We start from the raw sequence: 21,709 nt of genomic DNA, 5'->3' as shown, positions 1-21,709 counted from the left end.
CTGGAAAATAGCCTGGGTTTTGGCCATTTTCCATGCTCCCGTGAAGACCAGCTGGCCAGAAACCAAAAGAACAGCTGGCAATGTTGTGCATGCCCACAGACAGGGCTCTGCATGCCATCTCTGGTACGCGTGTCATAAGTTTGCCATCATGGGTATAGGAAATACCTTTGTACATGGGAGCTCTGTAGGCATTCATGAAATGAGTTTGCAACTTATGTGTGCATAGTTGTTCTGTTTTGACTCTTAATGGTCTGCCTATTGCCTTCAAAACCACTAATGGGTCTTCCACCTAGAGTATATGGGATGAAAAAGAAAGTTTGCCCATTGTGAATAATGTCTTATCCCTTTGTGTAATCACGGGAAAGTGTGTTCTTCCTTCCATTTATTGCAAAGTAAATGTGACCATTTACTGTATCTGTGTATTTTGTTTCTGTTTGTTTTTTGAGCAAGCGGATGAACTAATTTTGTGTTTTTTATTTTCTCTTGACTCTGCCACATTCTCTCCTTTCCAAGTCTGAGCAACCCAGCCCCGCAAGTTCAAGTTCCAGCTCTAGCTCCAGTTTCATACCATCTCAGAACAGCCGACAGCAAGGTAACATTAAAAAAGGAAGGGTGGGGGTCACGTGCTTGGGCATGCAGGCAAAAGGATGGCATTTTTATTTTTAAAGATGGATTATCATCCTACTAGGGATAGCTCTAAGAACCTTTATCCTCTCATTTTATTCATGCAAAATATGTTGAACTGATAATGAATCATAAGATAGGTAGCCCTTGACTTAGAAGCATTCATTAGTCACCATTCAAATTTACAACAACACTGAAAAAGGTGACTTACAACCATCTCTTGCACTTAGAGGACTGTCGTGGCATCCTTGTGGTCATATGATCAAAATTTGAAGGCTCAGCAACGGGTATGTAGTTACAATAGTTGTAGCATCTGGGGTCACATGCTCACTATTTGCAATTTTCCCAGTCAGCTTCTGATAAGCAAAGTCTGTGGAGTGAAAGCTGAATTCACACAACGATTGCATGATTCACCTATTAACTGCAGTAATTCCCCTACCAAAAAGGGTTGTAAAATCAAGTACAACTCACTTAACCATCTGGCTTAGCAAAGGAAATTCTGATCCCAATTGACAATAGTGAGTCTAGGACTACCTGCAAGAGCTTGATAGCTCAGTAGGTATTTGAATTACATTCTCCCCACTCCTAGGCTGATCCTAGCATCCCAGTGCTGTGGCAATTCCTAGATCATTAAGTTTAACTTGTTAACATCTAAAGTAGTTAAATTTTAGTCAGCATTGTACCTTTCTTCAGAAATCAATCAACTGTATTTCTAGTTACTTTGGATTAGGCTATGTCCCAATAGAAGATGGCAGCAGCTTAGCTGCATAAACACATTTTTTTGAACTTAAAAAGTACTTTATTTATTTATTTATTTGGTTTATTTGTGGCCCATCTCATTTCAAAGTGACTTTGGGTAGCTTATCAGCATTAAAAGCCTGTTAATTTATCAACCACCTCTAGTGTGATACTCCCCTGTTGGGGTGCCAGGCCATTTGCTCGCCAAGCCCTTAAGGAAGGTCAGAAAGGTGGAAGCCAATCTCACCTTAGGGGATAAGATGTTCCAACAGGCAAGAACTATAGAATAGAAGGCCTTCTCCTGGACCCTGCCAGCCAAAACTCCTTGATTGACAGGGCCCGCAGGATGCCTCCTCTGCTGGTGCTGGTGGAGTGGGCCAGTCCCATTGGGGTGAGACAGTTCCTCAAGTAACCTTGACCCATGCCATTCAGGACTTTAAAAGGTAATAACCAATACCTTGAATTGCACCCGGAAGCAAACCGGCAGCCAGTGCAGCCCACGGAACAGTGGTATAATTGGAATTAAGATGTATTTTGCATGATACATTTTAAAAAAGTAGTCCTCCAAGGTCTATCAGTCTTAAATTTGCAGAAATGAGTAAACCAAAGAACCTAAAACTTGTAATGTTAAAATACTCTTTTTTTTTTTACAAAAGGAAACAAATATATTTTAAACCTTTTTTAAATTTTGACTGTTATCAAGAAGTTAGGATTTACATACTGTATGCAAAAACATATGTTTTTTCATATTTAGATATGCAAAAACATATTGTAGTTTATATTTAAATAGTTGAGGGAGTTCCCATTGTGTTATTCTTAATAGTAAATAGCACAATGTTATGAATCTAGTTTTTAAAAAAATTAAGTAAAAATGCTTTTTTCCAGTTCTTTCATCAGTTGATATTTCTAAATTTCTTCACACATATTTTTTCCTGATTATAAGAAAATTCTTCCTTTGCCAACTGATTACTGCTTTTCAGGGAATATTCAAAACATATATAACTTCCATGACAGTATTGTAATTGTATTATTATGTACATAACAATATGAAGCCTGTATTTAGCTGTTGTTAGCAGTCACATGCATCAACTTCTTCCCGAGGATCTATGATGCCATAATGTATCAGCAGAGTATACATATGGATCCAAGCAATGTGACCTTTTATAATTGATAGAAATTTTGTCAACACACAGATTTATGCCATAATCCTTCAACTTTTCAAATCTTGATACTTTGTGATCTTCTCTAATTCTCTGTCTTTTACTTTACTATCCTATTTATTCTGGTATAAACAATAAGCGATTTAAAAAGGGTTCAATTGGCAGAGGATCGTTATTATGAGGAAAATAGGAGGAAGATATTAAGTATGTTCATTGCCAACTTATTGAAAATTATAAGAATAAAGATGAGATATAAATGAAGAAATAACCACATGGAGACAAAACAAAACAACCAATTTTTCTTTTAAGCAGAAACACCCTTGGAAATGAATGAAATCAAGATTACATTAAACTGTTAGTACTGTTACTTGAAAACTCTTGCTCCATTGCACTAAGCCACCATTTGTTTTAATCATTATTTGTTAAACAACTTTTTGTGGTTTAGCCACAGTGGCTGGATTGACATGGTGTGCTAAACAAGCACAAAAAACTATGGTTTACGGCAAAGTATAAAGTTGGCTAATGACTATGATACATGCCATTAAAACATGGGTTTATTTGGGTTACCAAAAACAAGTTCTTTTATAAGCCACATTAAAAAAAAACCTAGTTTTGGAAGGTAGCATGCAGTTTTTAATACTTTCTTAATGAATAATTGCAGTCAGTTTGGGCTATAATTCCTGTTTAATACCAAGCACACACATAACTGGAATTTATCCTGTCTATATTTTAATAATTATGATCATGCAGAAAATTGTAAATTATTTTATGTATTTAAAACTTGTCTTTGTTGTTCTTTATTTTAGCTATCTTGAAAGGCAGGACATAAATTAATTAATCCGTTTCTCTTCAGACCACATAGGTCTTTTGCCTTTCTGAATTAATTAATAAAGCAATTAGTAATTTAACAACAGCCAATCTTTATTTTGGCATAGAGCAGCATATCACGTTGTAATTAACAATACCACTAATGATGATGTTAAGAATTAAACTATTCTGTAAAGCTGTTGCTCTGTTTTTTAGTGGCAGAATTATTTTTTAGAGCTTTAGCTCAGAAATTAGCTCAAAGGTTTTTTTTCTTCTTGCTTCCCAACCTCTGGGCAGATTAAATATTTTTATTTCCTTCTGGAAACTAATACTTCTAGTAAATGTCTGTAATGTTATTAAAATATGGTAACATTTTAAGTATCTAATTGTAGAACTTTTATTTAATACAACTTTATTAGTGTAGGAGGCTTAGGATCTCTATCCAATTCTTGGATAAAAATAGGTCTCTTCTATTGGAATTGACACACTTTATACATATGAGCATGCAAAAAGCTGGCTTGACCTGATATTGACCTTAGACTAAAGAAGACAGCTATATTCTAAGTAGATCAAAAACAGGCAGACAAAGAATGCCTTGGCTAGAGCAACTTGTAATCACAGTGATTTATTAGACTATGACTTTCAATACACGGATTAGTCTAGCAAAATGTACTGTTACTGTGGCCTCTTTAGATTTTTCCAGTATAAGATACCTTTAAGGGTCTTTTATAGCATCTTATTTTGCTTTGTTTTGTTTTAAAGATCCATTTGGTTCTGTAGAATGCCAAGTTGCTTTACTTAACATTCCAAGGGGCTTATTCTGCAAACACTTAAAACACTAATCTCCTTGTTGACAGAAATAATCCTGTTTTAAGTCAACTGGTCCTTGAATAAATTTACTTTTGTTTAAGCATTTGCTTCATAAGCTCCCCCAAGCAGTGCATCTTTTGTTTAATGATCAGATCCTTCTTTCGCCTTTCTTAAAATTTTTGTTAGAACTTGTTTTATTATGAAGCTAACCATAAATAGGCTTCATGTGAATTCCTATTGTTGAACTGTGTCCCTTTTTGTTTTTATTCACTAGGTCCTTTGAGGTCTATAATGAAAGATCTGCATTCTGATGATAATGAAGATGAATCTGATGAAGCAGATGAGAATGACAATGACTCTGAGATGGAAAGACCTATAAATACTCACGGAGGAAGTAGAGTGCGCAGGTTAGGAATTAGAAAAATAAATTCCAGATAATTTGACAGCCTAAGACAAGCGAAAGATAGTAAAGAGATTTATTTTAGATTTTGAGATAAGCCAGAAATATTTATTTGATTCATTAAAACACTGCATGCTAGAAAAGAAAACAACATGCAGGGATTTAAGGAAATTTTAAACATTTTAAGAAAGAATCTGGGAAGTTGTTTTAAAAGCTCAGCATGCCAAGAAAGAAGAGTAAGGTCTCCTGCACTCTATAGTCAAGTGCTCCATCTCCCTCCCTCCCTCCCTCCCTCCCTCCCTCCCTCTCTCTCTCTCTCTCTCTCTTCTCTCTTCTCTCTATCTCACTCTCATTTTCACACTATATGTATATTGTGCTTTTAATTCTTTAGGCCATATACAGTGAATTTCAGAAATAAGGGAAATGAGTTGAACATAGCCGAACTGTAACAAAGGCTAATTGGAAGCTGTTATCTTAGGAAAGGACATTAAATTATCAGTTATAGGATGGAAACATCTGGCTTTGTAAAAGTACTTGTGGAAAACTTTACAGCTATACTTAAACATTAAGTATAATGTGACTGCAAAAAAAAAGACAAACATGGTTTTGAACTGCATTAACTGAAATGTAATTTCTATTTCATGAGATGTGATAGTTCCATTCTGTTCTCCACTTCACTACTATATTCAGTTCTCTGTTCTGCAATTTCAGTACAATTCAGATAAATTAGGACAGATGTAAAGAAAGGACAGCGAGGATAAACAGGGGGACTGCAAATTAAGTTCTTTGTGGAGAGACTGAAGAAAGTTTTAGCTTTCAGAAAAAAACAACTAAAGGGCAGCATAGTCATGTTCAAATATGGGATGTCGTATAAGAAGGCTATGACCAATTTTCTGTCATCCCAGGGTCACAGGACATGTAACAATGGTCTTGAGTTATGGAAATAGACTTATTTGAAGGCGTAAGTAGATCAGGGGTGTCAAACTCATGTCGTTACAGCAGCGTCATATGATGTATCAGCATTCCCCCACCCTCTTCGCTAAACCAGGGCTGGGCATGGCCAGCATGTGATGCATCCAGGGCTGGGAGTTTGACAGCCCTGGAGTAGACGGTGACTTCCTAACCAATAAAATGGTTTTACTGTGAAATAAATTACCTAAGGCAGCAGTGGGAACCCCTTGACTTGGAGCACGTTTTTCAAGAAGTTTTTAATTTTGATTTCTGCCAAAGCAGTAGTTCAAAGTTAAGACATAAATGGCCAAAGATCTGTGAAATTAATATTTTTTGTCCCACTTGGTTTACAAAGGTACGTTAAACTGCACTTGCTATTTTCATGGTTTGAAAATACTATTTTTGAGATTCTTCCAATACACTTCTTCCACCATTGTCTCTCCATCATAATACAATATTTATTTGTTTGTTTCTTAAATCAGGGGTCCCCAACCTCTGAGCTGTAGCCGGCTGCTGGGCTGCAGCCCATTCGGAACCGGGCCACACAAGTGGGCTAGTGGAAGCACATGCAACTCTACTTATACAAGTGACAGGTGCTCATGCTCACACGCAAAACTCCATTTGCATAAGCAGCGGGCAAGTGCCTGGAGCGTCCAAGCATGGGTGCCCAAGTACTGAGTTTAAATCTTTAGTGTAGCCACGCCCCCTGCTCCCTTTGGAGTTCAGTTTGAAAAACTCAGTCATCCTAAAAGGATACATTGAGGAGATCCAGTCCTTGGAGAGCAAGCTGGACTCTCCAAATTAGTTTAGTATAGCCTTTTCTTATTTTTGTTTCACTGTGTAGTGTTAGATAGCCTTAGGTTTTGTTATATTTTTGTTGGAAAGCATTCCTCCTTATTTCTTCACTTCCCTCATGCACGGATCAGGCAGCTTGGAGCTAATCAGCCTTACGTGCTAACACGCTGTTGAGGCTGCACCGGGAGGTTCGCCAGCGGCCACTGGCGAGCTCAGGGGCAAGGTAGGAGGTCAGGATCCCTGGAAAAGCTGTCGGAGGACTCTATTTAGCCCCAGAGGCTCTTCTGGGCTCTCCGGATAGCCAACAGCAGCCCCGGTGCCATTCTAAGCTTGTGGTAGCCATTTTGAACAGTAAAAAAGGTGCGCTTTTAAAAGTCAAGCCATTTTATTAGTGCCGCAGTCTGATCCTTCACAGATTTCCGCTGGGAGGGGTATTAATCGAGTGGCCTTGCTCTAGGTCTCCAGGCAGGCCTCCCCCTCCCCAGGAAGATTCAAAATAGTGGCTGCAGGGAGTTTGGCTTCCCCAGGCCATTCCCTGCTTTCTCTCATCTGTATGGATCTGCAGGCACCCTGGGCCTTCCAATTTGGCGCCAAAACTCATTGCTGCATTCCCTGTCTGGGCCCATTGACTCTGCTCTCCAATTCCTCTGGGCCACCTCTCATCTAATCCAAGTGGCTGCTAGCAAGTTCAAGCATGGCCAGCAAGAGTGTGGACAAAGCCAAAGATCAGACAGGACCTCCCGTCAATAAGCACAGCAGACCAGTGGTGGGTTTCAAAAATTGTTCGAACCTACTCTGTGGGTATGGCCTCCTTTGTGGGAGTGGCTTGCTGCCCATGTGACCGGATGGGAGTGGCTTGCCGCCCATGTGACCGGATATGAAGATGCCGACGACACTTGTCAGAAGCACCTTAAATTACCTCACACACAGCACTGGCCTGCATAAAAATATGATGTAAACTTGTTTTTTAAAAGGCATCTTTGGTTTGCGTTAAAACAACTTCAACACACGCAATGTTCTGCTTGCACCACAAACACAGTAGTCATCCTTACCTTTCACAGAGGAACTGAGTTTTATAAATAGGAGCATGATAGTGTAGAATAATCATATCCAAGGACCAGTGGTGGGTTTCAAAAATTTTTGGAACCTCTTCTGTAGGTGTGGCCTGCTTTCCGGGTCCACTGGTGGAACCTCTTCTAACCGGTTCGGTAGATTTGACGAACCGGTTCTACCGAATAGGTGCGAACTGGTAGGAACCCACCTCTGCAGCAGACCCAATCCTGTGGCCAAACGTGTTAGTGCAGCATGTCCTACAAAGGGCAAGCAGCCCAGGTGACAAAGGGTGTCTAAGGCTGAGGAGAGACTGGCAGAGAGACGACAGAGAGCTCTAGAAAAGCAATTTCAGAGGGCTTAGGGAAACCAGGGGTTTGACAAGGAGCTCCCTCTATCTGCTGAAGATCCTCCTGTCCCTTCCATTGTAGATCCCCCTCCAGAGGAGGTTCTATCGGTAGTGGATGAGGAGGATTTTGCATTCTCCCCAAACCCCTCTAGGGCATCTCCCAATTCTCTGGCCTCATCCCTAGAAGAGGAGTACAGGGATGAAGCTTGTTTCCTGCTGGAGGAGGAGGGAATTCCTACCTCTGGGCCAGGCCCTAGAGCATCGCCCCAGAATCAGGATCCCACTCCTGAACTGTCACCAGCAATGAGGGAGGTGGTTGCAAAGGCTATATCTCAGGGATTGCATATAGCATCCAGCAACTGGGCCTCACATTGCCTCTCCCAGGCTGTGCTAGAGCCAAGGCGAAGGTCCCTGACTCTCAGGCACAATCGGGCAGGGTCTCTCCGCCTGCCTCCTTGGCCGTCAGCGAAGCATCTGACACTCAGGAGGGCATTTAGGATGCACTGGACTTGTTGGAAGACGAGAATAAGGCCCCTGATGTTCCTGCATTCTTGGGCTTGTTCAAGCCCTCTATGTTCCGGGCCACTCTCACCAAGGCTAGGGCCTCATCTATTCAGATGGGACTTCCCGCTCAGTTGGATAAGACTTCCTCAGACCAGGACAATAAGACACCTGCCAGATCTCAGGATCCAGCAGCAGGCCTCTTCAAGGAAACCACCCCTCCCAAGATCTGGTTCCAGCACCCCAACTCTTCCTGGATGTTGTCCAGCACCAATGGGCTCAGCCAGAGTCAATGGCTAACCCCAGTGGAGTGGATAAAAAGCTCTACTCTATGGAGGCTGGAATGGAGGATCTCTTGAAGCTCCCCCAGGTGGATAATCCCATAGTGGCCCTAACCTCGAACTCGGTTCTTCCAGCGGATCTGCTGGAAGGACTCAAGGCTGAGGACAAGAAGGCAGAGAAGACCTGTCATAAGACTCATATGGCCACTGCGTGGGCCATGAAAGCCTCCTCTTCTTCTTCCTATTTCAACAGGGCAGCCTTGTTTTGGCTGCGTAAGTTATTAGCCAATCTCCCAGCTAGCGACACTAGATCTCGCCAGGATGTAAACAAAATAATCACAGCGGTAGAGTATTCAGCCGATGCCTCCCTTAATGCCACCAAATTCTCATCTAGGGCTCTTGCCTCCAATATCACCTCACGTCGCCTGCTATGGCTCCATCACTGGCAGGCGGACATGAAGACAAAATGGAAGCTAGCTTCAGCCCCCTTCAAGGGCGGCAAGCTGTTTGGGGAGGCCTTGGACTCAGTACTAATTGAGTCCAAGGACAAACGAAAGGCCCTTCCGGCTGTCACCAAGAAGCCAGACCGTAAAGGTCATTCCTTTTTTCGCAGACAGCCCTTTCGTAATGCAGATGCCCCTGCTACCTCTGGGGGATACACCAGGCCTTACAACAAATCACAGAACCACTCCCATGAGAGGTCCTCATTCAGGGATAAGAATAGACAGCAGGAAAACCGCAGAACGTTCCGAGGGGTTTTTTTCAAACCGTTCCTTTCAACAGACTAAGTGACCATCATCAGCCCTCTCCAATTGGGGGCAGGCTCCAGCTGTATGCCGGCAAATGGGAGGAGACAATGACGGACTCTTGGGTTCGGAACACGGTTTGGTATGGCCTAAACACAGTGATCGACTCCATCACTTGCAAAGTTGACCTCACACAACAGCGAGCGGACAGTATAACCTCTCTTGTGCGACAGGTCAGGACAGCCAGGTCAGCCTCCATCGCACTTCAAAGGCACGCACGTCCTAATATTGACGAACAACATTGCCACCAAGGCGTACATAAACCATCAGAGCGGGACTCGATCAACGGCCCTAATGTTGGAGGTGGAAGCACTCGGGCGTTGGGCCAAACACCACCTCGAGTCACTGAAGGCAGATCACATCTCGGGGGAAAAGAAAGTAACTGCAGACTGGCTGAGCAGAACTACAATCAGCAATTTGGAGTGGCGGCTCCATCTGTCTCTCTTTTACCAACTATCCCAAAGATTCGGTCTTCCAATGGTAGACCTGTTTGCCAGTCCAACAAACATGCATCTTCCCCCCGTTCTCGCGGTTCCAGTGCCTGGAGAGGAAGGGACAGATGCCCTTTGATGTCGCTGGCCTCCCGGCCTCCTTTATGCCTTCCCGCCTCTCAACCTCATTCCCCAGGTGGATCAAGAACATCCTGTTGGAGGGAGCGGAGGTGCTACTGATTGCACCACATTGGCCAAGGCGATCCTGGTTCGTCGACCTTGTCAATCTATCAGTGACCAAACACTGGTGCATTCCTCAGGAGCAGATCTCCCTCAGCCAGGGGGCCATTCTTCACCCGGATCCTCAGTGGCTCCAGTTGGCCATCTGGCACTTGAGGGGGACCTCCTGAGGCAGGACAATTTCTCGGACAAGGTCATCCGCACCATCCAGGTGCCCTTCCACAGTGCACATCTATGATGCAACCTGGACAGCTTTCGCATCTTGGTGTTAGTTGCGTCATATCATTGCCACCACAGCAACTATCCCGCAAATCCTTGAGTTTCTCCAGGACGGACTGGACAAGGGCCTTGCCCCCAACACACTGTGGAGGCAGATGGCCACCTTGGCCACCATATTATCCAGAGATGACACTATACTGCTCAGCAGACATCCCAGGGTACGCAGCTTCCTGAAAGGAGCTACCAACCTAAGCCCCCCGACGGTCCACCGGTACCCGACTTGGGACCTGGTGATCGTTCTGCAGATGTTGACCTCGGCTCCATTCGAGCCTATTCATTCCATCTCCTTGCGACACTTATCATTTAAGACTGCCTTTCTAGTTGCCATCACTTCGGTCCGCAGAATTTCTGAACTGGCGGCTTTATCAGTGAGGGAGGACCTCTGCATTGTGCATCTGGACAGGGTCATTCTTTGTCTTGACCACTCCTTCCTCCCAAAAATTACCTTGTTTCACAGGTCGCAGGAAGTGATTCTCCCTGATTTTTACCCACATCCCAGGCACCCCAGGAAACGCGTTTGGCACAAGCTGGACATGCGCCAGGCGGTACGCGTATACAGGAAAAGAACAGCTTCTTTCCGCAGGTCTAAATCCTTCTTTGTATCTTTTCAGCCCTCTTCAATGGGCAGGAAGGTTACCTCTTTGACTATTGGACGTTGGCTCTGCATCTGCATAAAGCTGGCCTACAAACATCAGGCCAGCCGGTTCCTCCTCACATAACCGCTCATTCCACGAGGAGTGCTGCGACCTCAGCTGCTTGGGCAATGCAAGCACCCATTGAGGAGATATGCAGGGCAGCAACTTGGTCCTCGCCATGTCCATATATTCGTAACTATAAGTTGGACTCCTTTGCAGCTGCTGAGGCCTCTTTTGGGAGAAGAGTTTTACAGCGAGTTCTCGCTGCTCCAGAACAACGGGACCTTTCTTCTTCCCATCCTGGGACTACATAGCTTCGGTATGTCCCATGCTTGAACACTCCAAGCAGCACCTAGGAGAATGACCATTGGCTTACCTGACATTCTGTAGGTGCTGCGAGAGTGTCCAACCCCGCCCTGGGGTAGTCTAGTGGAACTGTGTTATCACCTCTGAGGACATAATCCACCTTCTTGCGACATCCTTCCAAATTACATCTCCTCATTTTTCAAACTGAACTCCAAAGGGAGCAGGAGGCGTGGCTACATTAAAGATTTAAACTCAGTCCTTGGGCAGCAAGCTGAAGTTAATCCATGCTTGGACACTCCCGCAGCACCTAGAGAACGGCCATTCAGGTAAGCCAATGGTCATTCCCCTTTCGCCGGGCCGCTAAGCTGCAAAAGTTGTGGACTGCTGTCTTAATATGCTGTCAGCAATGTAAAATTCTAGCCATGAAGGATACGATGTAGAGAGGTCTTAAAAATATAATATAGGATGGTTATAATCTGTAATAAGTTATAAACACTTGAATTTTTCATTTATGTATTGACCAAAATCTACCTGCTTCTTACCTTTTCATTCCTCTACCACTTTTATTTTTGCTCAGGGTTAGTTTAAGTGATGGAAGTGACAGTGATAGCAGTTCTGCATCTTCACCTCTACACCACGATCCTCCACCTTTATTAAAAACCAACAATAACCAGGTATTGTGTTTTAGTATGAGCACATACCAAATTTTTCCAGTAAACTTTTTTATTTTCCCAACTTTGTGAGCCTTCTTTAGTTTTATAAATGATTAGTGTTAATTAGTCCTGAATCTTTTCACTTTGTGAAGATCTTACTGAATTTGCTTTGTGCTGTTATAACCTAAAATATTTTCTGGGGGAAAAATCCTTCTAAAGATATGTGTAAAGATACATTTATGTTTTACTTTGAGGTGCATAATATTTATTTCCCCTATAAGTGAGTAGCACCAATTTTACGATCATTTTTGTCACAATTGTTAAGCGAATCTCTGCAGTTGTTAAGTAAATTGTGCATTTATTAAACAAATCTGGCTTCCCCTAGTGACGTTGCTGTCCAAAAACAGCTGGAAAGGTCACATGGTGTTCACATGATCCTGGGACACTGTAATAAATCAGTGTCATATATACATATTGGTTGCCAAGCACCAAAATTTTGCTCAGTGACTATGGGGATGCTATAGGATGGTTGTAAATGCAAGTATTAGTTGTAAGTCACTTTTTTCAGTGCTGTTGTAACTTTGAACAGTTGCTAAATGAATAGTTGTAAATCAAGGACTATCTGTTCTTAGAGTAAACATGGTATGAAATCATCTGTGTTTCAATTATTACAAATCAGTTATACTTCTAATTTCATTGAAAATTAGCTCAAATCATTACTTTTTAAAATAACCAAAAGTCAGCAAATGACACTTTTTCAAGTAATGACATATATGTATACATGAATCAATTTAGTTAACAACAATCTGTTGTTATTTCCTGTTACTTAGATTTGTTATCGTCTGACTACTTCAAAAGACTCTGTATACTTGACACTTATTAAGCACTATGTTAAAGTTATTGATTTTACTTAAGTAGAAAAATGAATACTTCTAGATCAATGCTCAAGTAGATCAATGCTTATGAAACTCTTCTGGGAATGGTAGGTCCCTGTTCGTAGAACTATGTTCAAAACAGAGACTTCAACATATGGATATAATTCTAATATTATAGAAATTTAGAAATAAAATTCAAGTGCCATAACCTGGTTTTAAAGCTAATTTCTAAAAATATGACACATTTATCTATAAATAAATTGAAGAATTGATACTAAATTAGTCACAGTATATTACTGAATCATTACTGAAAGTTCTTCCACTAGTATTCATTTAGTTGATAATTCCAAAGTCTTTTTCGATGTTCCAATTTATTTATAATTAGTTTGTTGCTTTAATTTCTGAAACTGTTCTTAAGGGGTATAACATAATATATATATATAGGATATATAAATTGGCTTTAAATCTGCTTATAGAACAAAGACATCTGACCACCATAGTTTAAAACATTTCAGTTTTAAATTTGTAATGTCCTTAAATATTTATTCTTTTCATTTTGTAGATTCTGGAAGTAAAGAGTCCTATAAAACAAAGTAAATCTGAAAAACAGATTAAGAATGGTGATTGTGATAAGGTAAATAGGAAAAAAATGTTTAAATAGTGTTTCTATACATTAGAATCTAAATTTAACCAGAAAATCTAATTGAAATCAACATCTACATAAAAATGTAAATTTGTACATGCATTTATATGTAAATGGCATGTGACTTCATAAAATATTTCTTAATTATTCATTTAGCATTTTGTATTACTATATGTACATTGTTTATTATTATTATGTTGGTTAAATAATATAAAATTGAAAATACTTGTGAGCAAAACTATGAGGTTTCACAAACTGTCAAACTTTGTCTTTTTTGTTTTAATCTGTAATTACTTATTTTCAGGCATATCTTGATGAATTAGTTGAGCTTCACAGAAGGTTAATGACTCTAAGAGAACGACATATACTGCAACAGGTGAGGGCTTCTATGTCTTTTAAACAGTTTTCCAAAGCTAAAATTTTATTAAAAGAACAAAGTCTGTCTAAATTTGATTTTTCAACAGAAAGCAAATCCATCAATCAAAATATTAGTATCTCACAATTTTTATAATCTATTCAGTCCTACAAAAGTGTAATCACACTGAAATGAATTTCCTGAATGTTCAAATTATAACTGAACATTCAGAAGATGTTAAATGAATTCACGTAATTCAGATTTCAATTTAGTTCTGCAATACTGAAATTTGAATTAGTTATTCTCATTTATTTATGGACTTTGTGCATTACTACTTTGGTATGTTCAATGACAAAACAATTCTTTTTTCACAGAAATTACTGCTTCACTATGAAAAATTTTAAAATACAGAATTTTCTGTACTTAACACTGCTTAGAATATTGACTTCAATAATAATAATAATAATAACAACAATAATAATAATAATAATAATAATAATAATAATAATAATAATAATAATAATAATAATAATAATTCCCCAGTATAACACATATTCGTTCTCTCTGCCTTTGTCCTATATACACAGACCCAATTATAAAAGCAGTTGTTTATCTGTTTGTTTATTGCAAAATTTTGGTTCTTTTTTTGTTGGTGCCATTTGGGTTCATATCCATGTTTAACATGGAACTACATTAACTGCATGGCTTTAGGCCAGTTGCTCTTTCTAAGCCCAACTTACTACTTGAGGGTCTTCGTGTAAGCTACCCAAGCTAGGGATATACACATACTGAGATATGTACTTTTTCCTCCACAAAATTCTTAAGTCTGTAAGTTCTTGATTTATCATGTGGTAAAGCTACAAAAAAGTGCTATCTCAGGTGAGATCAGCTGGATCAATTAATATGAGACTGTAGGCTTCAGATTTGAGAAATGGGGACTGGATAAGTGATTCTCAGTTACTGTTCCTAAAGCCCTTAAAATCAAATCCCATCACTAGCTCCCCCTTAGTGTTGTAGTAATGATAGGCTTAATATAGCAATAGCATTTAGACATATACTGCTTCATAGTGCTTTTACAGCCTTCTCTAAGCAGTTTACAGAGTCAGCATATTGCCCCCAACGATCTCGGTCCTCGTTTTATTGACCTCAGAAGGATGGAAGGCTGAGTCAACTTTAAACCTGGTGAGATTTGAACTGCCAAATTGCAGGCAGTCAGCAGAAATAGCCTGCCGTACTGCATTCTAACCACTGCACCATTGTGACTCTTATCATGATAACATATTAACTTTAGCTGACCCCTAAATCAGAAAATGATACATTTCTATTTCAGATTTCAACTCCAGTGGTAGTTTATCATTTAAATGGCAGATTATCATGAATTACATCAGTATACTGTATCTTATACACAATGCTAACTTTTCCCACTATTTATTTATTAAATTTATGTTTTGCTCATCTCATTATTGAAGCTACTCTAGGCTCCAATATGAAGAGAGGAAAAAATGTATGTTGTTTATTTATTATTCATTTATGTCCCACCTTTATGTTTTTATAAATAACTGGAGGAGGTAGGCATATTTTTTATTTTTATTATTTATAAATAATTTATTGATTTGTATCACATCTTTTTTGGGGGGGGTGATGGATCAGTGATTAAAGATGCTGGGCTTGTCAACTGGAAAGTCAACAGACCAGGTTCGACACCTGAGCACCATGTGATGGGGTAAATTCCTGTTCCCTACCCCAGCTCCTGTCCACCTAGCAGTTCAAAAGCATGCAAATGGGAGTAGATAAATAGGTACCACTTGGGTGGGAAGGTAACAGCGCTCACATATAGTCATGCTGCCCACATGACCATAGAAAATGTCTTTGGACAATACTGGCTCCCTCAGCTACAAAACGGAGGTGACCACTGCCCCTAGAGTCGGACATGATTGGACAGGGGAGACCTTTACCTTTATTTTTAGCCTATTTTTATTATTTTTACAAATAACTGAAGGTAACAAATATATCGTATCACCTTCCTCCTCCAATTTCCCCACAACAACAGCCCTGTGAGATGGATTGGGCTGAGAAATAGCATCAGGCCCAAGGTTACCCTTTTGACTAGAATTCATGGTTTCCTGGTTTCTAGCCTGGTGCCTTAACCACTAGACCAAACTTGCTTTACATTTAGATTTACCAGACTTTTTGCCTCCATTCTTAAACACTTAAAGAAAATCATTATTATCTAAAATGCTAATAGTACTCCTTCTATATACATTCTGTTGTAGAATCATTTACATTGTTGCTGCCAGATTGACTGCTGTGAAATTAAAGGGAAGCCAGAATTATATTTTTTATTAAACAATGAGTAGTTGTGTACTGTAGTAGTTGATTAAGTAGTGTACTTCATCAAAAGCAAATAAAACTCTCTTGGACTTTGCATCCTACATCTTCAACTGAATTGCGTTTAATGTGATTTTAAAACTGATAATCTGAAATCTTGCTAGCTGTTATCTTATTTTTCCGCCAAAGATTTCTTAATAGATTAAGAATATAAAAACCTGGTTTCCTTTGGCAGGTGGTCAGAAAAAGCCTTCAGATTTTCTGGCTATATTCTTGAGCTATACCTCTATTAAATGTGAATATTCATCCTGCTCAGTTGTAATACTGGGACTATATTTCCAAGAGTCCCTTATGAAGAGCAGGATTACAGTGTTCATGCTGCTTTTATTTAGGAGCTTAAAAAGGATAGATAGTAATCAAACCAAAGTGAAGTTTCATTTCTCATCCCTCTAAAGAGTACTGCATTGCTTAAAAATGCATCTGTTAACACTTCCCAGCAGCTTTTGAATTCCTTAAATTTATTATCAAGGGAATTAATGGAAAGCCCTGTTTTGGCAGAGTTTCACAGGAAGGCATATCAAATATAGATCACTCTTTTTAAAAAAAAATACTTCGGAAAGGTTTTTTCTAGAACTCTTCCTGGGCTGGTTTATTAGCTAGGGTTAAATGAAGCATATTTTAGAATTACATTCCTAACTCATTAGTTCGACACAAGCTGTGGAGTGTTGGAGCCAAAGTTACTATATAAACTAGCATGGCAGAAATAAATGAATGTCTACTTTAAACATGGTGCTTCTCAGAAGGTTGACATTTAATTTTTAGTAATGCTGTGTGTTTCACATTGTGGACTGGTTAAACCTTTCATTAGCTCTTGCTGATCTGGAACTACATAGGTGGAAATATATGGACTTAATACTACAGAGTTCCAAGTTATTCACTTGGGCTATCTCACCAGAATTGTTGCCTTCCTGCTCACTTAATAGTACAGCTCTTAATATTTCTATGTCTTTCAGTCCAAAATGTCCTAAGGTTTTGCTATTCCTTAAGTATCAGAAGCATATACAGATAGTCTTTGACTTATGACCACAATTCAACCCAAACTTTATGTTGCTAAATGAGACAGTTAAGTGAATTTTGCCCCATTCTACAACCTTTCTTGACACAGTTGTTAAGTGAATCATTGCAGTTGTTAAGTTAGTAACACAGTTAAGTGAATCTGGCTTCCCTGTTAATTTTACTTGTCAGAAAGTCACACAATGTGATCCACATGACCCCAGGACACTGCAACCGTCATAAATATGACTCCGTTGCCAAGCATCTGAAGTTTGATCCTACAACCATGGGAATGCTGCAATAGTTGTGTGAAAAATATATCACAAATCACTTTTTCAGTGTAATTTCAAACTGTCACTAAATGAACTGTTGTAAGTCAAGAGGTACCTGTACTTTTATTTTATTTATAGTATGGGTGTCTGCTTGGATATAATGATCAGGAAAATATTTGCGTATTTCATACTATAGTTTCACACTGCCTTATACATTGTGATATGGTGATCTCAAATTAAGCTGTATAAGATTATTGGGAATAGTTGTAATTCATAGGCAGAGCATGTGCTTTACATGTGCAAGTTGCAAAAATCTAGGTTGGTTTCATCTCAGTTAAAAAGGGAGAAAGGGCCTCTAAATGAAACTTAAGAATGCTAAAGTCACCTGATACAATAGATTTTATTATACTTGTCATCTCCAACACATTTAAAGGGCACTAGTTCAGAAAAAAGGTTCAGCAGATCATAGTAAACTACATTATGTGTGAGACATTTTCATGCCAGCAAATTGCTGAATCAAGCCGAATCATAACTGAGAATTGCCAATTAAAAGTTGCTGTTCAATTTGTTATGTCATTTCTCCAATTTGTAGGATACTTTCCTAGAAAGAAATGTAGCAGACTACAAATGTTTAAAGCATTCTGCGTGATTTAAGAGAGATGAACAAACAAAAAAACTAAGAAAGGTTATAACAAATATGAGGCTATTGTTGGCATTCATGTATCATGCTCAGGCTCATGGACAAAGAAACAAGTTACTGCTACATTTTATCTGAAAATCTTACAGATGAGATGATCAGAAGTGTTTAAATTTAACCTTTTCTTTTGTTTTTGAATGACAGATTGTAAATCTTATAGAAGAAACGGGACATTTTCACATCACAAACACTACATTTGACTTTGACCTTTGCTCACTGGACAAAACCACAGTTAGAAAATTACAGAGTTACCTGGAAACATCTGGAGCATCCTGAGGACCTCAATTGTGGTTGCATTAAAAACTGCTGAATTTTTTTTATCTGAAAAAAATAAAATAAAACACTCAGAACGATGCAGCCATGGTGCAAAAACCCCAACAGCTCTCTTCAGCTTTATTTTTTTGTTAAAGCCAGTTCATCATCTCTTGATAAAGGAGAAGAAAAATGACAAGCCTCAGCGAATTGCTCTTCTCACTAAGGAAATGCTCTGGAAGAGTTAGCCTGGATAGCCTTGAAAAAAAAAACATTTAATGAATGTGTATGGTATCATGTGTCTCTCTCTGTGGTACTCTAGGCCACAAGATAAATGCATGTTCAACACACTGCCTTATTACATAACTGATCTATTTATTACTGCATATGCATATTCTAACGTCCTTGAGGGAATGACACTACCAGACGCTACAATGTCCTGTGTCTCACGGATGCTCCTTGGATCCAGCACACCACCATCACAGGCCTTCTGACCTTACTCTTGCTTTGATGCCACTTTGTCTTGACCTTATGCTAGTACGGTGTGAAAAAACCCTGCATTGTTTGGTTTCAATTTCTATGGTTCCCCAAAATAAGATACTGGTTGTGGGGTAAGGCAGAAAAGTCGAGAATAAATCCATCTTTTTTTAAAAAAAAATGCTTAGTCTTGTAGCAGGATTACCCAGGTTATAATTAACATGTTTATTTTGGACTATATGTAACAAAACCAAACAGGATTCTGACCTACTTCCTAGACTATATAGTCAGTAAATTAACATAACTTTTATTAAAGGGGAAAAAAACAAATATTCCAATATGCTATCCCAATTCAGAATTGCTTTTCTGTCAATATTTCTGCACCTGTTTTAAGGTTATATTAGAAACAAATATAACATTACAAGGAGATGTTTGCCATAAGAGGAGTACTAGTTCCGTTTTCATAGTATAGAAAGTCCTTGATTTGGAACTATTTATGGCCAATGCGCTGAAAATTATTTCTAAATTTCATTACTTGTTCCATACTTCACATTCAGTTGTAATAGGGCTCTTAACTCAATTAAATGAATTAATTGGTTAATCAGATGAATTTCAATTGCATAATTAATGCATTCTATGTTTGGATGTGAGTAAATGAGTTCTAAACCACTCCCCCACCCCCATCCTTTTTTAAAAATAAATTTCTACATTCATGTATGTATTGCTATAGGGACCACCTGAGAACTTGTATTCCTTCCATTTTTTTCAGAGATGATTGGACTTCTTCCAAAATGTTATCTGTCATACCATTTCAAACTTTTTAATGGTAAAATGATGTTTTTTTATAATTAAAAAAACGGCCATCCAATAGAAACATCTTTCCTTAATGAAATTATCTACTAAACGTTGCTGCCCTAATTTTCAGAAGTATTTTTTAATCTTTAACAAAAGTGATTTCATAAAACAAAGTACCGGTAAAACTCCATTTAAAGAAAGGGGGCAGAAAAGAAGCCTTCTCTTACTGAAGCCATTAAAGTAGGGATTTCAAGTGATATCCTGATAGAAGATGTTGCTTAAGGACTACTTTTGGATCTGAAGGATTTGTTAGTCTTTTCAAATAAGCTGTGCTTGAAAGGCTGTTGTATATCCAATTGCTGCTTAGTGGTCAGATTGTCATCTGTTGCTACAGAATCATCCTGCAGAAACATCTAATGGATTTCCTTGTTCTATGTGCACAATATGTTGCAGTATGAAAAATTAAGTTTGTAGTAAGGTTATTTCTTTAATCATGGGAATTCTTAACGTTGTTTCTTTAAGTCCAAAGAAATTGTTTCCTTTTGTGTGTATGTGTGTGTGAATGTGGAGGTTTTTATTTTATTTTTAAATTAAAATATTTGACCTAAACTACGGAAGTCTATCTTAGGCTTTCAAAAGAACAAGTGTACTTTTCTTCAGTAATGTTATGACTCTTATTGATGATTGGCATGAAACATACTTGAAGTGTTATGTTCTTTTTTAAGTCCAACTGTTAAATGTGCAATTGTTGGGATGGGAGGTTTTTGAAATCTTTTGACATCAGGCATATGATGTGATCTTGGAGTTTGGCGGGAGATGTTTGAGTGGGTTTTTTTACATTTTTGTTAGCATTTTTATATGAAATGTTTGAAAATCTAAAGGCTGTCTTTCAACTTTTTTTAACAGTGCACATTCAACACAATTCATTTCAATTGAGCACAAAATGTGTGCTTTGGGGGAGGGGTCAATGTTGACTTTTCTAACTAAATTTTGTGGCAAAACCTCTTGAGAGATTGTTGGAGCACAGGCCAACATAACTTTGACTATATACTGGACATGAGTTTTTTCTTTGTTTTTAAAAAGACAAAATAAGTCCTTTGAGCCACAAAAAAAAGTAACTGGTGTACAGAATTTGTGGGGGTGGAGGGGTTAACTATGTAAAGGGAATATTACTGAAATTACAGTAGACTCTTAACTCTGACTTGCATGTAGCTCATCAGTCATCCTTATAAAATGTTAGTTCTCTAGTTTGATGAGAATGAGGATGGAATAAACACATTTCAGCTGCATTTGTGTATTGAAAGTGAAGAGTGTTTTCCACAAAATTCTGGTAGAATAAGAGCTGGTAAGTGGTGTCCTTTTTTAAAAAAAATACTTTAGTTATTTTGTATGCTGAAACAAAATAAATTCTTTTTCAATTAATTTCAAATAGTCCTATTTTCTGGCACAGAATTCAGTCTCAGCTGCATGGAAGATTGATCATTTAGGATTGGTAAAATGATACACAGTAGCACAAGGTCTAACTTTATATCACTACATTATATTCTTGGAGTGTTTCATCTGAACCAGAATTCAGAATCTGCATTAAAAACCATTATTTATCCCTTGTCCTTTTTGACCTTTTCTAAAATAATATATTTTTTCACAAGTTTATGATTATGCAATCTTTATTGTCAAGGTGTGGAACCAGAGTTGATAGAGTAGGGATGGATATTGTGTTCATTGCTTAGAGCCTTAAATTTAAATGGCCAATTTAGTACTCTTCACATGAATTGGAATGGAAATTCCCAAAATTGTACATCTGAAAAACACCAGTCTGGACACACACAAGGCAAAATGTAATATTCATCTGTCATATCAAAACTACCTATATTACCACCACATTATTACAATAATAATTAGTTATTGGGAGTGGAATTGCAGTAGCGCAGAACTTTGGTAATATCAAGACATAAGGATTGTATATAGAAGTCATAAAGGGGTGAGTCCTTTGAGGTGCAATTACTGCTTATTTACATAGTATACATTACAGCCCTTTGAAAACATCCTTCAGAAGTACAATTCATACATTGTAAATCCAAACCCTAACTTGTCCTTCGGCAAGTGTTTTAAAGAATGCCTCTTTCAGCATTAGTCAGAAGTAGAT

General features: G+C 38.6%; 1 protein-coding gene across 2 annotated transcripts in view; it reads left to right on the top strand.

Moving 5' to 3' along the window:
* Positions 1–20,981, top strand: part of MLLT3 (MLLT3 super elongation complex subunit) — a 136,658-nt gene extending 115,677 nt beyond the window's left edge. For both annotated transcript variants that reach the window (XM_014057750.2, XM_087716117.1), the window contains exons 7-12: positions 514–592; positions 4,414–4,546; positions 11,741–11,837; positions 13,254–13,325; positions 13,639–13,710; positions 18,184–20,981. In XM_014057750.2, the coding sequence (XP_013913225.2) occupies positions 514–592; positions 4,414–4,546; positions 11,741–11,837; positions 13,254–13,325; positions 13,639–13,710; positions 18,184–18,315 (585 nt within the window). In that variant the 3' untranslated portion in view covers positions 18,316–20,981. The remainder of the gene's footprint in view (positions 1–513; positions 593–4,413; positions 4,547–11,740; positions 11,838–13,253; positions 13,326–13,638; positions 13,711–18,183) is intronic.
* The last annotated feature ends 728 nt before the right edge of the window (positions 20,982–21,709 follow it).

This window comes from Thamnophis sirtalis, unplaced genomic scaffold, assembly GCF_051295495.1.
Source record: "Thamnophis sirtalis isolate CommonGarterSnake01/CBP01778 unplaced genomic scaffold, rThaSir2_p1.2 scaffold_5, whole genome shotgun sequence".
Taxonomy (NCBI): domain Eukaryota; kingdom Metazoa; phylum Chordata; class Lepidosauria; order Squamata; family Natricidae; genus Thamnophis; species Thamnophis sirtalis.
This window is presented reverse-complemented; position numbering and strand designations above follow the sequence as displayed.